Source organism: Diabrotica virgifera, chromosome 4, assembly GCF_917563875.1.
Source record: "Diabrotica virgifera virgifera chromosome 4, PGI_DIABVI_V3a".
Lineage (NCBI taxonomy): Eukaryota > Metazoa > Arthropoda > Insecta > Coleoptera > Chrysomelidae > Diabrotica > Diabrotica virgifera.
In genome coordinates, this window is record NC_065446.1 from 232,176,300 (window position 1) to 232,192,704 (window position 16,405).

Genomic DNA, 16,405 nt, shown 5'->3' on the forward strand with positions numbered 1-16,405 from the left:
ATTTCGATCCGAGTGGTCAAAAAATTGTTATAAACAATTTAATTGTTTATAAGGCTCTGGCTCATAAACTAAAAGAGATAAAAAATAATGTTTCAAATAAAATTTGTTCGTTAATAAAAAACGAAGAAAAAAACGTTTACTAAACTAAAGTCCAACAGTTAGAACTCAAGATATTGTAAAATTAGTGCACAATGCAAATTGCAAATTGCAAAATAAGTATTTTTCGAAGCTTTATCGATCGTAACTTAACTTCTATGCTTGCAAATGAGCCTTAGAAGGTCTCATTTTAAAGCTTCGTTAATAGGCTTCCAAACAAAGTTTGTCAAATTACTTTATCTTCATTTGTTTTAAAGTTATACCCGTTTGAAGTTATAATTTTCTTAAAAAAATTGTACATTAATTTGTTTATAAGGGTTTCAAGTAAATTTGAGCTATAAACATTTATACTTTAATTAACAATAATGATAGAAGAACTGAAAAGGAACATTTTGAGCTTTTTAAAATGTTCGTAAGTTTATTTTTGGTCAAGACATTGATATTTTAATGGCGCGCTATGAGGCGCAAAATCGGCTCACAGTCAAGTATGTAAGTATTCTTCGACGCTTTATCGATCGCAACTCGGCTTCTACGCATGCAAATGAGCCAATATGTGATATCCATATAAAAATGGATCAAGTTCTTTTACAGCATCATCATTGATATAAAACGAGCATTTATGTTGTGGCGGCATACACACAGTTGACGTGCCTTGATGATGTTGCAAAAGAACTAGATCCACTTTATATGAATATCATATAGATAATTAGACTCGGAAGCCACAGAAAGTTTTAGTTTTACTGCCTACAAGAACAGACTTGACCACCATGTGACTATAAAAATTGCTCTAAGAACTTATGCAGATGTAAAAAAGCTGAGATTCTCTGTATATCTCGATGCAGATGCATGAAAGATAATGTTTGTAAAAATATGTAGTACTAATAAATAATATCCACTTACTTTTTAGTTATATTTCTGAAATATTAGTTTTTAATGTTTTTTTTTCTCATTTAGTACAAAAAATAGAAGACAAAGTAAATAGAATGAAAGGTGATGCGAGGTACAGTATGATGATTTAATTATAAGAATTATATGATCAAATTTTATTAGGATCTTCGAAAATGAAAAACGAAGGTAACGTATATACAGGGTGTCCCGGAAAATAGTGCGTTCCTTAAAGGTATAGGTAGAAGGCACCATGTAGAACAAAAAACTCTTATAACATTTTTTTTTAAATGCAACCGTTTGACCAAAAAATTAAAATGTATTTTGGTATCCAAATTTAAATCTGACAACTATGTGCGGTACGCAAATTTAAGCATAGACAGTCCCATGTAATAATAGATAGAAGATGAAGATGATAGTAAACAGATAGTTTTAAAGAATCCTGTTTAGTGTCAATGCCGAAAATGTTTTCTAATAGTGAATGTATTACCTATTATGTTATTACCTATGAATGGTGTTTGTGAAAGGTTACTTGAAACATCTATTCGGTATATTAATTATTTTCAAGTAAGTACAACTTAGTTATTTCAGTTCACAAGTAAACAAATTACTGAGACATTATCTGGTGTATTTAAGTTCCACTGTAAACTATTAAAACTATGTAATTCAGTTAAAGCCCTCAGCAATACTCAGCATTCAACCCATTTAAACCTTACTAAATACATAATACTAGTTTAGTTAAAAGATGTGTTTTTATGTTAAAACATGTGTAATTCGTTTAAAATTATGCAATAGGTATTTCAATACATTTCAAAAGAAAATAATTTTAGTAAACAAATAGTAAATACATAAGTAGTATTACCTACTATTAGGTTGGATTATTTTAAATACTGTTAATCACAATCACAAACGAGTTCTTATTATGTTATTATGCCGTAGTGCGTACGATGTTGCCAGTTTATTAAAATTTCCAAACATTAAAATACAGGTATATGGAAAACAATGTTAACTTTTTTTTGGAAACGCTTAACTTTAGAAAAAAATGGTATAGGACTTTTTTGTTCCAAATTGTGTATTCTCTCCATACCTTAAAGGAACGCACTATTTTCCGGGACACCCTGTATACATAGAAATTATAATTTGCATCGAGAAGTTAGCGCGTGAACCTTTACGCGGTGAGCCAATCTCGCGCCTCAAAGCGCGCTATTAAAATATCAATATCTTGGTCAAAAATAAACATACGAACATTTTCTTAAGCTCAAAATGTTCCTTTTGAGTTCTTCTATCATTATTGTTAATTAAAGTATAACTGTTTACAGCTCAAATTAGCTTGAAACCCTTATAAACAAATTAATGTACAATTTTTTTAAGAAAATTTTAACTTCAAACGGATATAACTTTAAAACAAATGAAGACAAAGTAATTTAATAAACTTCGTTTGAAAGCATATTCATTAAACTTTAAAATGAGACCTTCTAAGGCTCATTTGCATGCGTAGAAGCCGAGTTACGATCGATAAAGCTTCGAAAAGTACTTATTTTGCAATTTGAATTGTGCACTAATTTTACAATATCTTAAGTTCTAATTGTTGGATTTATGTTTAGTAAACGTTTTTTTCTTCATTTCTTATTAACGAACAAATTTTATTCGAAACATTTTTTTATCTCTTTTAGTTTATGAGCCAGAGCCTTATAAACAATTAAATTATTTATAACAATTTTTTGACCACTCGGATCGAAATCCACCCTCGAAATTCGTAATCAGCAGCCAAAAATCCATAAGACACCACTGAGTTTGTCCATCAGAATTGAAAAGGACACGGTGACCTCTATTTGGCGCCTAGACTAATTGTAACATTCTGCTAAAAATTAAAAATAATTTTTAAATTTTTTTCTGTTTAAAAAATTATGCTATGCTTTCTGTGATTAGTGTAGTTATTCTTAACGAGATATTTGATAAAAGCTGAGTACATACCATAATGGGGTCATCCATAAACTACGTCGTTGAGAAGAGGGAGGGAGGGAGTCTTGCTTATTTCGACGAAATACGACAGGGGGTGGGGGGGGGGGTATGAGTGCACATTCGACGTCGTTTAATATATTGGTATATTTAAATTTGTCGCTACTGTCTCTATAAATATAATTTTTACTAGCTTTTACCAGCATTAAAGTATCAGATATTCATATAAAAACGTACCTATAGTTTTTGAAATGAAATTGAAAATAAAACAAAACGTTTACGAATAAATACACCTTTGTTAAAATTAAAAAGAATTCTCTTATAGATACTTTTATCGCATACATTTTGTTTTTATCAGTCACAGCCTTAAAATAATATTAGGTAGCACTTTTGTACAGGACAACAAACAATAAGACATTGTTCTTTGGGTTTAAACAAGCGCTTCTATATACAGAAAAATGTTTGTAAGCAAACAATATTCAATTGTTAGTTCATTTATGTGCTGCATACTGTGTGTGAAAAATAGTTCTGAAAGAATGAATGCAAATAAAATATTGTGTTATATTTAGTTAGTAAGTCGTATTTATACTTAGAGAAGATTTATACGCAAAATCTTGATTCAATGCTATTTAAATGCATTCATTTTTTTCGAATGCTCAGAAAACTAATAAAAATTTTTGAAAAATTTAAACGCACATTGAGAGATTACATTATTACCGAGGGCCAAAAGTTTCTGAAAACATCTATAATGTTTATTTTAATAAGTTACAGAGATAAAAAAAATATTTAGTCTGATTTTTAAGTTCAAAAATTTAATTCAAAAGAAATCTTTTGTTTATTCTAAGGGACTTTCAGCCCTCGGTAATAATGTAATCTTTCATTCTGCATTTATATTTTTTAAATATATTTATTAGTTTTCTCAGGATTCGAAAAAATAATGCATTTAAATAGCGTTGGACCAAGATTTTGCGCCTACCCCCTTAATTGTTCTTGTTATGATACATTCGGAAATAAAGTTTCAAGGTTGATTAAAAAAAACAGAAATAACATTGAATTTTTTTAAATCACTGAAATTGGGGTCGTGAACTGCAATGACGACGTCGACATGGGGGGGGGTTCGTCTGTAACCGACGAATTACGACGGAAGGGGGGGGAGGGTATTAAAAAGTCCAAATTTTTTACGACGTAGTTTATGGATGCCCCCTAAACGAATAATTCATAAGAATATTGAAATTTAGTATCTGGCTTCTATTAGTAACTCGTTCTGTAATATTAACCACTTTTGTGCTGCATAAAGAAGGTACCTCCAATCGTTTTCAAAAATATTAAAAAAATATCAGTGATATTCATTAAGTTATTTTTTAAGTGCTTCAACATCTAATGCATAAAAAAATATAAAAAAATGTCGATGTACCGTTTCGTCAAAGACAGTTCTCCTTCGGGTGGTACTCCGAAAAGACTTTTCGTCCAAGGAACCGTTCCCGGTGGTTCCCCATCGAGTTCCCAAATGGGATCACCGAGTTCCCCAATGGGACCGCCCATAGTGACAAGTTTTTCCGACACCGAAAATCTCACTGCCGTTTACACTAGAAAAAAGCTCTCTACGGAACTATTAGCTAGTTCATTCGACTCAGTTAAAACTAGTAGAAACCATGACGATGGAAGACGAAGAATTACCACGAAAGTTGTGAGGAAAGTGATGACGTTGACCCGCGGTGAGGAACAGAGCCATCCCGAGGAGATGATGAGAAGAGCTGACTTGAAGAGTATTGAAGGTGGGCAGGAGATGACCCAAAGTAGAAGTCAAATGAGTGCTAAAAGAGTTAAGGTCAGTTTATATAATATCAAGCTTGTTTGATTTTGTAACGATTTAATCTTTAATTTATGTAAAATTATTTCTAATTTATTAGTCTCTACTCTTAACACTTAAAATAGTCCATTCTTTCACGGTTTTTGCTCTAAATTGTAAAGAACCGCTTGGATTGACATGAAATTTGGCATATACATAGCTTATATGTCAAAGAAAAAAAGTGATATTGTGCCGATGTGTGCTTTTGTCCTGGGGGTAACTTTCACCCCCTCTTGGGGGTGAAAAAATATATGTCCAAAATAAGTCCGGAAATGGGTACCTAAACTGACTAATTTTAAGTAACTTTTGTTCTATAAAGCTTTTTCTCCAAGTCAACACTTTTCGAGTTATTTGCGAGTGAATATGCTCATTTTTCAACAAAATATCCACATTTTTAGACGGTTTTTCGCAAATAACTCAAAAAGTAAGTATTTTGTCGAAAAAAACGTTCTTAGCAAAAATATAGTCTATAAAAAAGTAAAAAAAATGGTGTACACGTTAGGTCTCCGGATCTCGTAGAACCAGAGTTATAGCCAATGAAAATTATATTCATATTCACCAAATTTCAAATAGAATATTTCGACGTGAAATATCCAAAAAATTAAGCAATTTTTGGGAAAAACCCATTATAACTTTTTTAAAGTGTTTAAAAAAAGCTTTATTTCTGTTTTTACAAAAAGTTTCTAGCATTAAATTTAAGCAAGTTACGCTCAAAATAAAGTTGGTCCCTTTTGTTTTTGCAAAAAAAAAATCGGGAAGACCACCCCCTAATTGCAACTTAAATGAAATTAATCGTTACCGCTCCACAAATTATTTTATTTATGTTGTGTTTATAATATGATCTGTAAGTTTAATCGATTTAAAGTGCTTATGAAATGAACATATTCACTGCCAAATAACTCGAAAAGTATTAACTTAGTGAAAAAACTCTATAAAACAAAAGTTACTTAAAATTAGCCAGTTTATCCATTTCCTGACTTTTTTTGGACGATTATTTTTTCACCCCCAAGAGGGGGTGAAAACCACCCCCAGGGCAAAAGCACATGTCGGCACAATATCACTTTTTTTCTTTGACTTGTTAACTATGTGTATGCCAAATTTCATGTCAATCCAAGCGGTTCTTTAAAATATAGAGGTTTTGCAATACTTTACCGTTAGCCAAGCCGCACACCAAAGAAACATGAAACGAAAAACATGAAACATGAAACGAAAAAGATGTTTCATGAAAAGAAAACACTGCTAAAAAATCTCAAAGTCCGCCTACTAATGAAACGAGTGTGATTCATGCTCATGACACATTTTTATTTTCGGAGAGTCTCATAAATGGCCGGATATATATTTGTTTAGCAGTGGTTTATTTCCATGAAACGTAATTTACGTTTCATGTTTCTTTGATGTGCGGCCGGGCTTAAAGAACGGACTATTATTTTATTTAGTTTTTATTTATATTTATTTAAATTTATTTATAGTATAGTATAGTTGATCCAAAAGATGGCATAATAGCCAGGGAGGTAGTGTCAAATTTGACCGGAGCATTTTAGCATGGCTGGTTTCTTATTATTTAGGTAGGTGCTCCAAAGCTTATTAACAAATGATGTGTCAGCTGGCCCAAAACCGGGGATTTTAGTCAAGAAACGGTAAAACATGAAAGTTGATGGACCAACGCTACAGCTTAAATGTCAAATATTTATATATGTTACTCAGAACATTTAATGGACTTGCTTACTTGGCGCCTACCTTTCAATCAGGAGATCGGGGTTCAAATCCTGGCGCGGCAAGTTCTTTTTGTTTTTTAAATTGACATTTTATTTGAAAAATATTTATTTCTATAATACCACGTTTTTATTATTTATACGAGACAATATAAAAAAATCTGTATGTCTTTTAATAGAATTATGCATAGAACTTATGAAATAGCATAATATATACATTTGATCATAAGTATTATGATTCACCTTAATAAGCAAAATTACTGTACATGAACCCCTGAAGCTTCCTGAGTTAGTACGACCAATCTAAGTGAAAAAGGGGGTTGGCCTCCCCACCCCACCCCCCTCCTGACATTTTTTTATCTTTTTAGACAAACTGTTTTTTGCATAATTTTATGTGATGTAAAACCAAAAATACATACAACCCTAATTTTTCACTTTTCTATCACCAACCCCCATTTTTAATAGCAATCTAATTATTTCCCTGTTCTCTATAATATATAAAAATGAATTTTTGTCTGTATGTCCCTTATCGAATCGTAAACTATGCATTTAATCATATATAATGACCTCAAGCAAAGTTTTTGTACTTACATGAACCCAGGAAGGAGTTAATACGACCAACCTAAGTAATCATTATTTTGTGATGTCTGCGTAAATAAATTATTTACGCAGACACCACAAAACAATAAGTATGTATTGTTTATTAGAAAAAAGTAGACGCAATATTTTTGATTATTTTTTGGCTTTCTGGTAATTTTTAGGTATTTAACTTTTAAACATTATTTGGTTCTAAGGCGGTACGAAGTTTGCCTGGTCAGCTAGGTAATACTAAAAAAATATTCTTGGACTAGTTTGGCAAAGACTAAAAAGTATAAATCATTAATTTATGAATTTTAGATTGTAAGAAAAAAGCGTCCACATGGAACAAGTGGAAGAAGGTCTGAAACACTTGAGATTACCAATTGGAGGAACAAAGCAAGGAACAGAACAGAATGGCGGAAAATCTTAGAACAAGCCAGGAGCCAAAAAGGGTTGTCGAGCTACTGATGATGATGATGAAGAAAAAATGATACGGGATTTCCGTATTTTTCTGTCACGTTCACTTGGCCAGCTAACATTTTTTGCCATGTACCTACATAATGCAGCTGACGATTTTTTCTTTATCATCATCATCAGTAGCTCGACAACCCTTTTTGGCTCCTGGCTTGTTCTAAGATTTTCCGCCAATCTGTTCTGTTCCTTGCTTTGTTCCTCCAATTGGTAATCTCAAGTGTTTTCAGACCTTCTTCCACTTGTTCCATGTGGACGCTTTTTTCTTACAATCTAAAATTCATAAATTAATGATTTATACTTTTTAGTCTTTGCCAAACTAGTCCAAGAATATTTTTTTAGTATTACCTAGCTGACCAGGCAAACTTCGTACCGCCTTAGAACCAAATAATGTTTAAAAGTTAAATACCTAAAAATTACCAGAAAGCCAAAAAATACTCAAAAATATTGCGTCTACTTTTTTCTAATAAACAATACATACTTATTGTTTTGTGGTGTCTGCGTAAATAATTTATTTACGCAGACATCACAAAATAATGATTACTTAGGTTGGTCGTATTAACTCCTTCCTGGGTTCATCGGTTCATGTAAGTACAAAAACTTTGCTTGAGGTCATTATATGATTAAATGCATAGTTTACGATTCTATAAGGGACATACAGACAAAAATTCATTTTTATATATTATAGAGAAAAGGGCAATAATTAGATTGCTATTAAAAATGGGGGTTGGTGATAGAAAAGTGAAAAATTAGGGTTATATGTATTTTTTGGTTTTACATAACATAAAATTATGCAAAAAACAGTTTGTCTAAAAAGATAAAAAAATGTCAGGAGGGGGGTGGGGTGGGGAGGCCAACCCCCTTTTTTACTTAGATTGGTCGTACTAACTCAGGAAGCTTCAGGGGTTCATGTACAGTAATTTTGCTTATTATTAAGGTGAATCATAATGATCAAATGTATATATTATGCTATTTCATAAGTTCTATGCATAATTCTATAAAAGACATACAGATTTTTTATATTGTCTCGTATAAATAATAAAAACGTGGTATTATAAAAATAAATATTTTTCAAAATAAAATGTCAATTTAAAAAACAAAAAGAATTTTCCGCCCCAGGATTTGAACCCCGATCTCCTGAGTGAAAGGTAGGCGCCAAGTAAGCAAGTCCATTAAATGTTCTGAGTAACGTATATAAATATTTGACATTTAAGCTGTAGCGTTGGTCCATCAACTTTCATGTTTTACCTTTTTTTGACTAAAATCCCCGGTTTTGGGCCAGCTGACACATCATTTGTTAATAAGCTTTGGAGCACCTACCTAAATAATAAGAAACCAGCCATGCTAAAATGCTCCGGTCAAATTTGACACTACCTCCCTGGCTATAACCCAGACATCCAAAGTGAAAGTTATCCTTCAACACCAAATTGTTCTATGTGGTCCACACAATGTCCAGAAAAAAGTCACACCATTTTCAGCGTCGGGTTTGGGGGGAGAGGGGGGAGAAATCGGTAAATTCGTAGTTTTTTACGTTTTTCGTCAATATTTCTAAAACTATGCGGTTTAGCATGAACAACCCTCTATACAAAATTGTTCTACATTAAATTTGAAATAAAAAAGGTCCTATGCATAATCTTTCTAAAATGCATGGTTCCAAAGTTACGGAGGTAGTATGGACCGCGTTATGTAATAACGGATTAACCGCCAAAAGTCCAAAATCGAGATATTAGTGCCATCTTGCAGCTAGGGTGCAAATCTATGTATAAAAATATGTTTTTTGTAAAAAAATTTAAAAAAAGTTGTTTTTAAATGCCTGTATTAAGCGACATTTTTTATTTTATTAAAAAAATCTCACATTAGGATTTGTAATATCGAACTAAACGCCAATAATGGTACATAATCCATTGTCATAAACAAAAATCCGCATCTTTGTAAGTGTAATAACGAATCAAGCGCCACGAATAGTCGGTTAATTCTTTATTACAAAACATAACATATTTACCAACGTTTAAGATATCGAATTAAAAGACATCCTTTGTCAGGTAACATCAGATTAAGCGACAAATATGTCTCTTAATCCGGTATTCGGATCTTAACTCATGCATATCTTAAACAATCATTAACGAATTAAGCGACATTTGATCGAATAACGTTTAAAATATAAATTATTTTTAAAAAATTTTAAACACATGTAAAAGTCTATTTACATTTTCATTAATATATTAAATATGAAACATGTCAGTACTATATTTTAGAAATAGTACCAAAAACAAATTTAAAATCTTTAAACCGATTTATCTCAAAACTACATTTTGGCGCTTAATCCGCTATTACATAACGCGGTCCGTATAGTATAACTGGTCCAAAAAAAGGCCTAACCCAAACATCCAAAGTAAAAGTTTTCCTCCAACACCAAATTGTTCTGTATGGTCCACATATTGTTCAGTAAAAAGTTACACAATTTTGAGCGTCCGGTTTGGGGGGCAGATGGGGGAGAAGTCGGTAAATTAGTAGTTTTTTTTTTACGTTTTTCGTCAATATTTCTAAAACTATGCTTTAGCGTAAATAATGTTATATACAAAACTGTTCTACATGAAATTTTAAACAAAAAATCTTGCATACATAATTGTTATAACATCAACGGTTCCAGAGTTACGGACGGTGAAAAGTCGAGGTTTTCGATACTTTTTATATTTTTTGGGCAATGTATGGTATAACTATACCAAAAACCCAGACATCCAAAGTGAAAGTTATCCTACAACACCAAATTGTTCTATATGGTCCACATAATGTTCAGAAAAAAGTCACACCATTTTGAGCGTCGGGTTTGGGGGGGAGAAGTCGGTAAATATAAAAAGTATCGAAAACCTCCACTATTCACCGTCCGTATCTCTGGAACCGTTGATTTTATAACCATTATGTATAGAACCTTTTTTGTTTTAAATTTCATGTAGAACATTTTTCTATAGAACATTCTTTACGCTAAAGCATAGTTTTAGAAATATTGACGAAAAACGTAAAAAAACTACTAATTTACCGACTTCTCCCCCATCTCCCCCCCCAAACCTAACGCTCAAAATGGTGTAACTTTGTACTAAACAATATGTGGACCATATAGAACAATTTGGTGTTGAAGGAAAACTTTTACTTTGGATGTCTGGGTTAGGCCTTTTTTTGGACCAATTATACTATACTACCTCCGTAACTTTGGAACCGTTCATTTTAGAAGGGTTATGCATAGGTCCTTTTTTATTTCAAATTTAATGTAGAACAATTTTGTATAGAGGGTTGTTCATGCTAAACCGCATAGTTTTAGAAATATTGACGAAAAACGTAAAAAACTACGAATTCACAGATTCCCTCCCCCCCCCCCCCACCCGACGCTCAAAATGGTGTGACTTTTTTCTGAACATTATATGGACCATATAGATAGAACAATTTAGTGTTGGAGGATAACTTTCACTTTAAATGCTGGGTTTGGGTCTAACTATACCATACTATTATACTTTGAAACCAAAGAAGCGATGGACTACCCCAGCCAATTGAAATAACATTCGAAAATATTACCTTAATCATCCAAGATAGCCATCGTTACACCCCTAGCTTGGCTCAGTCACTCAGGTGTGTGTTCGTCTTGTCCTAATCTTAGAAATGAACTCTGAAAATTTAGAATGGAAGCAAACAAAACAGTATTTTTAACTAATCATGTTTATTGTTCATAAAGATATAATAAAAATATGACTTAGTAAATTGCATTAACAAATGTATTCAAATTCTTGCCAAAAACTAACAAGTCTGGATTATACTTATGGCTTTTGGTAGCTGATGCTAACTTCTTGATGTCGTATGGTACTGCTGTAGACTTCTTGTAGGCCTGGGCGGATCTTCGGCCCTAGGCCCCAGCAGTTGGAGGTGGTAATTGTTGCAGTCTAGATGTCCTGGTCTTCATTTTTGTCGGCCTTATGAGTAGCATCACCGGTGATCGGCTTGAAGCTCCCGAAGGGAGCACTTTTTGATTTCTTTCCAAAAACTATAAAATAGAAATACATATCAATCATCAAGAAGAAAAACCAACGTGTGCCAGCCTGCCATTCTTTAATCCAAAGAGTAGCAGATGACAAGAATAAATTAAATGGAATTTAGATGAGGAGAATAGTTACAATTTTGATTACTAAACGTGCATATATGTAAATTTAAAAGATAATTTTAATTAAAAAGATGATTTTTTTAAGATAATATTTAAAACTAAAATATCAGAACACATGGTTTGACATTGGAGGTTAGATATAAAAAAATATTAGAAAAAATGTTATAAGAAGCTAGGTATGGATGGAATATAATGATTGTAAGAAATTATTAAAAAAACTTTACGTAAAACTCACCCCAAGAGGAAGATTTTATTTGGAATAAAAATGATTTAATTTTGAAGCTTTTTTGCCTTTTATTACATTTCCACCACCATTTTGAGAATGAAATACGGGGGCTGTCACTGTCATTAAAACGACATGACAATGAACCTTGGACCGATATTTGAAATAACGAACACGGAACACAAGAGATGATACACTGTAAATAGGGTTGCCTATTATAGAATGGGCGCCAAACTAGGTTTTAACGAAAAAGCAAGTTAAAACGAATAAGTAGAAGAAAATTATTACTAATGAAATATTAAAGAAAATAAAGTAAAATAATTATTTAAAAATAAAATATCAAAGATGTGACGTTTGTAACGTTACAACTTAATATTACTTACACTAAAATATAATTTATATAATACATTTATTACAATTGGTATTCCCGACTGTTAACCGTACAACCAATATCAATTTATTATTGCCACTGAATCTTACAATAAGAATTCTTTATTTAAATACTCCGATCCAGCTGTCTCAACTCCACCAAAAATTTGCAAGATGTTGTTTGGAATAAATATAATTATTCCTAACAGCTCGTCCACATGAGGGCGGTTTGCCAACGTCGACGTCGCGGTTTACCTGAAAAACCCAACCGTCGCGGTTCAAGTTAACATAGAAACAAACGCAACCGCTCAACATGCGTACACATGCAACCGCGAGTTTACCAGCGTTTAAACTGGTAAATCGCGGCGTAACCGCCTGCATGTGGAAAAAGCTTAAGACATCGAGGCAGCTCGAGAACCCCTGTACCTCTCGCAGGGAATCGAATATTGTTTACTTGGGGTCCCATTAATAGAATTCTCTAGTGGGTCATTGACAGGTAGCTAACGTAACAATATTTGTTTATATTTTTCTTTATATTGTAGCTATTTTTACTGTAATAACTTATAATTACAATGAAACTAGCGGCTCGTATTTATATACGACTTTATTATTTATATAACTGTACAGACGAATTTATTTTACAGACTCCCTACTCTTAAAAATGGACATCCTTATATAATGAATACAAAAATAACAACCATGTTCTTAAACGTTCCAGAAAAACGGAACCGCCCACCACTAGTAATCCGTGGCCTGGACTGTCGAACATTCACGAGAAATCATTTCCTCACTTGTTCTGCGAGTCAGACGAAGCCTGTTATTTGCGGTCGGTAATTCGTCACAATATCTTTGTATTTAGAATAAGTAATTTTCCATTTAAAAAATACTTTAATAAGTAAAATAAATGAAAATATTTTACATAGAGTAAAATGTCAATTAGCAAAGTGTTTGAGCTTTATATGGAACAGGGCAAAAGTCGAGATGAAGCTCATGTTAGTGAAGTCACTTATCGTAGTATATTTGGAAAACATTATAATATGTCATTTTTTAATCCCAAGAAAGACCAGTGTGAAATTTGCAACCAGTACAAGAAAAAAACTATTCATGAAGAAGATTATAAGCAACATCTACAAAGAAGGGACAAAGCAGCCGAGGCAAAAAAATATGACAAACTTCGAGCAGCTGAAGAAAAAAATTTTTTAAATGCTTCATTCGATTTACAAAGTATATTGCAAATGCCATCCTCGGATGTGTCACAAATGTATTATTCTCTTAAATTGTGTGCTTACAAATTTACATTCTATGAAGCGGCACCTCCAAATATTGCACACTGTTATGCATGGACAGAGATTAATGGTCAACGTGGCAGCTTCGAAATTAGAATAGCATTGGTCAAGTGGATAAAAACTCTGCCAAAAGACATCACAGAGATCAGTTTATATTCTGACACCTGCAGCGGCCAAAACCGCAATCAGTTCATTGCCGCATTATTTTTGTATGTTGTAACACATACCCACATTGAGATTTTGCAGCATAATTTTATGGAGAAATGACATTCGTACATGGAGGTATGGTACATTAATGCACAGTGCCATTGAGTCTGGCAAGAAAAATGTTGCCATTTTTACCATGAATGATCTGTTGAATATCTTCAAGTTAGCCCGTTCTACAAGACGCAACAAAAAGAGCAGTGCTTTCAGAGTTGAAGAATTACGGTATTCAGACTTTTTCGATCTTAAATCCTTAGCACAGGTGTTCTTAAAAAATAGAGTCAAAGATGAAAGTGTAAGTAAGTATCATGGTTAAAATTAAAAGTAATGCGTTATGAGAAAAGTAAACCTGGCTGTATTATTTATAAGTATAATTATAGTGATCCTAACTATAAGACTCTAAGGGCTTGCTCACTACGGAGAGCAATGGATTGTATTCTCGCTCCGACCCTTGCTCCCTGGTATTTATATTCGTGAATTCTCGCATTTAAAATAATGTATTTATTTTACATAGCGATCGAAACTCTATTATCGATCGCTATGTAAAATAAATACATTATTTTAAATGCGAGAATTCACGAATATAACGAATATAAATACCAGGGAGCAAGGGTCGGAGCGAGGATACAATCCATTGCTCTCCATAGTGAGCACAACTTTGAGTATGTGGCAAGGGAAGACCAGCTGTTATTCCAAAGAACATTACAATGTTATACAATGAACTATTGTCTATACCAGAGAAAAAGAAAAGCAGCCTCCTTCAATTGTGTAGAAACAAAATTATTCCGCCAGAGCTCCATGAGTGGTATAAATCGATTCCTGTAGACAAGAAAAAAAAAAGGTTCTAATACCGGAACCAGCTTCTTCCGAAAGCGACGACACAGAAACTGAATAGATTTTAATTTTGTTTTATGTACTGACCATAGTTAATAAATATTATGTTCTAATAAAGTGTTGATTATATTTTTTAAATTTGACCAAGTCAAATTTCTAATTTTTTTTACAACAAAAAGTGACCAAGTACATTTTTTTATAATTATTCAAAGTCCCCAATGTTTAAATATGGTGGTTAGAAACTAACGTTTTTAATACACACGATATCAAAATTGCAGTCTTATAAAGCTAATATCAGATTTTATGTAAAACTTTCAACTTAAAAATCCACAAGGAAGAACTTCCTGTAGTTGGCTGTATACCATTAATTACAAGTGAAATTTAATAAAAAATTTTCTCCTTGGTAAAAGGTGTATTAGTTTAAAAAGCCCTAAAGGGCTACAAACATATGAACAAAACGTTTTCGCTCTGTAACAAGAGCATCATCAGTGTTACAACATGGTGAGCCTACCAAAAAATACAAAGGTCAAAGCCTTTCAAAAAACAGAAAAAAGTCTTATATAAATGAAAACATCGAAAAAACCAAAGGATGGATAAAATTCCTAAGGATACGGCCCTAGGGAAACATATGACTCCCACACGTTGTAAGTGGGTCAAAAGGTAACTAGGTCATTCTGTTATAAGAGATGACCTAGTTATCTTTTGACCCACTTACAACGTGTGGGAGTCATATGTTGCCCTAGGGCCGTATCCTTAGGAATTTTATCCATCCTTTGGTTTTTTCGATGTTTTCATTTATATAAGACTTTTGTCTGTTTTTTGAAAGGCTTTGACCTTTGTATTTTTTGTTTGGCTCACCATGTTCTTGTAACACTGATGATGCTCTTGTTACAGAGCGAAAACGTTTTGTTCATATGTTTGTAGCCCTTTAGGGCTTTTTAAACTAATATACCTTTTACCAAGAAGAAATTTTTTTATTAAATTTCACTTTCAACTTAAACTTTAATTTCTCGAAAACAGTAATTTTTGACTTGGTCAGTTTTTGCAGTATGCCGACGATATAAGAGATTCGGCGCCATAGTTCTTTCGTCACAGTGAAATCGTAAAATATCATTCAATCATAAAAGGACATCTCAGATAAAGATCTGGTACAAAACCAGTCAGCATTAACGCACAATTTTGCAAAGATATGTTGCAAATAAATAAATGATTATTCTAACTAGATATGACTTAATAATATGTATATGATTTATTAATAGTATTTTTAGTTTCGTGTTCGACTAATTTGGTCATGCTTATGATAGGTTTCTCTCACTATTTAACAAGTTTTTTAAGATCGATTATATCAGAATATATTATTTTGATTATGCGGAACTTATTTTTAATTTCAGTGATATCACCAATACTTTTTCAGAGTGTAGATGTAAATAAACAATTGTGTGAGGATGTGAGGAACATACTTGAAAACAACTGTCAATATTTACTAATTTATTAGTAATATTTGTAGATAAAATGAATATTTACAACAATAGGAATAGGACGAACAAGGAGAACGTCCTAAAAGACAGAGAGATATGTAAAACATAGGATGCTGGTTGCAAAATATGAGAATCTTAAGCCCAATTCCAACGACGTGTTGAAGAACGTGTTAAAGCGGTTTACCAATTTAAACGCCGGCAAGGAAAGATAGGAAATATATTACAATAGTGAAATGGAAAGAGTTTGTACCTCACAGTACAATGATAAAAATCTTAAGACAACGTAGTTAGTCCACTATATTAGTTAGTTAGA

General features: G+C 32.5%; 1 protein-coding gene across 39 annotated transcripts in view; it reads left to right on the top strand.

The window, feature by feature from the left end:
* LOC114327522 (microtubule-actin cross-linking factor 1) overlaps positions 1-16,405 on the top strand; it is an 865,580-nt gene that overhangs the window by 570,900 nt on the left and 278,275 nt on the right. For 3 of the 39 annotated variants that reach the window (XM_028276157.2, XM_028276161.2, XM_028276187.2), the window contains exon 2: positions 4,307-4,768. The exons of the other annotated variants lie outside the window; for them this stretch is intronic. In XM_028276157.2, the coding sequence (XP_028131958.1) occupies positions 4,343-4,768 (426 nt within the window). In that variant the 5' untranslated portion in view covers positions 4,307-4,342. The remainder of the gene's footprint in view (positions 1-4,306; positions 4,769-16,405) is intronic. 39 annotated transcript variants of the gene reach the window in all.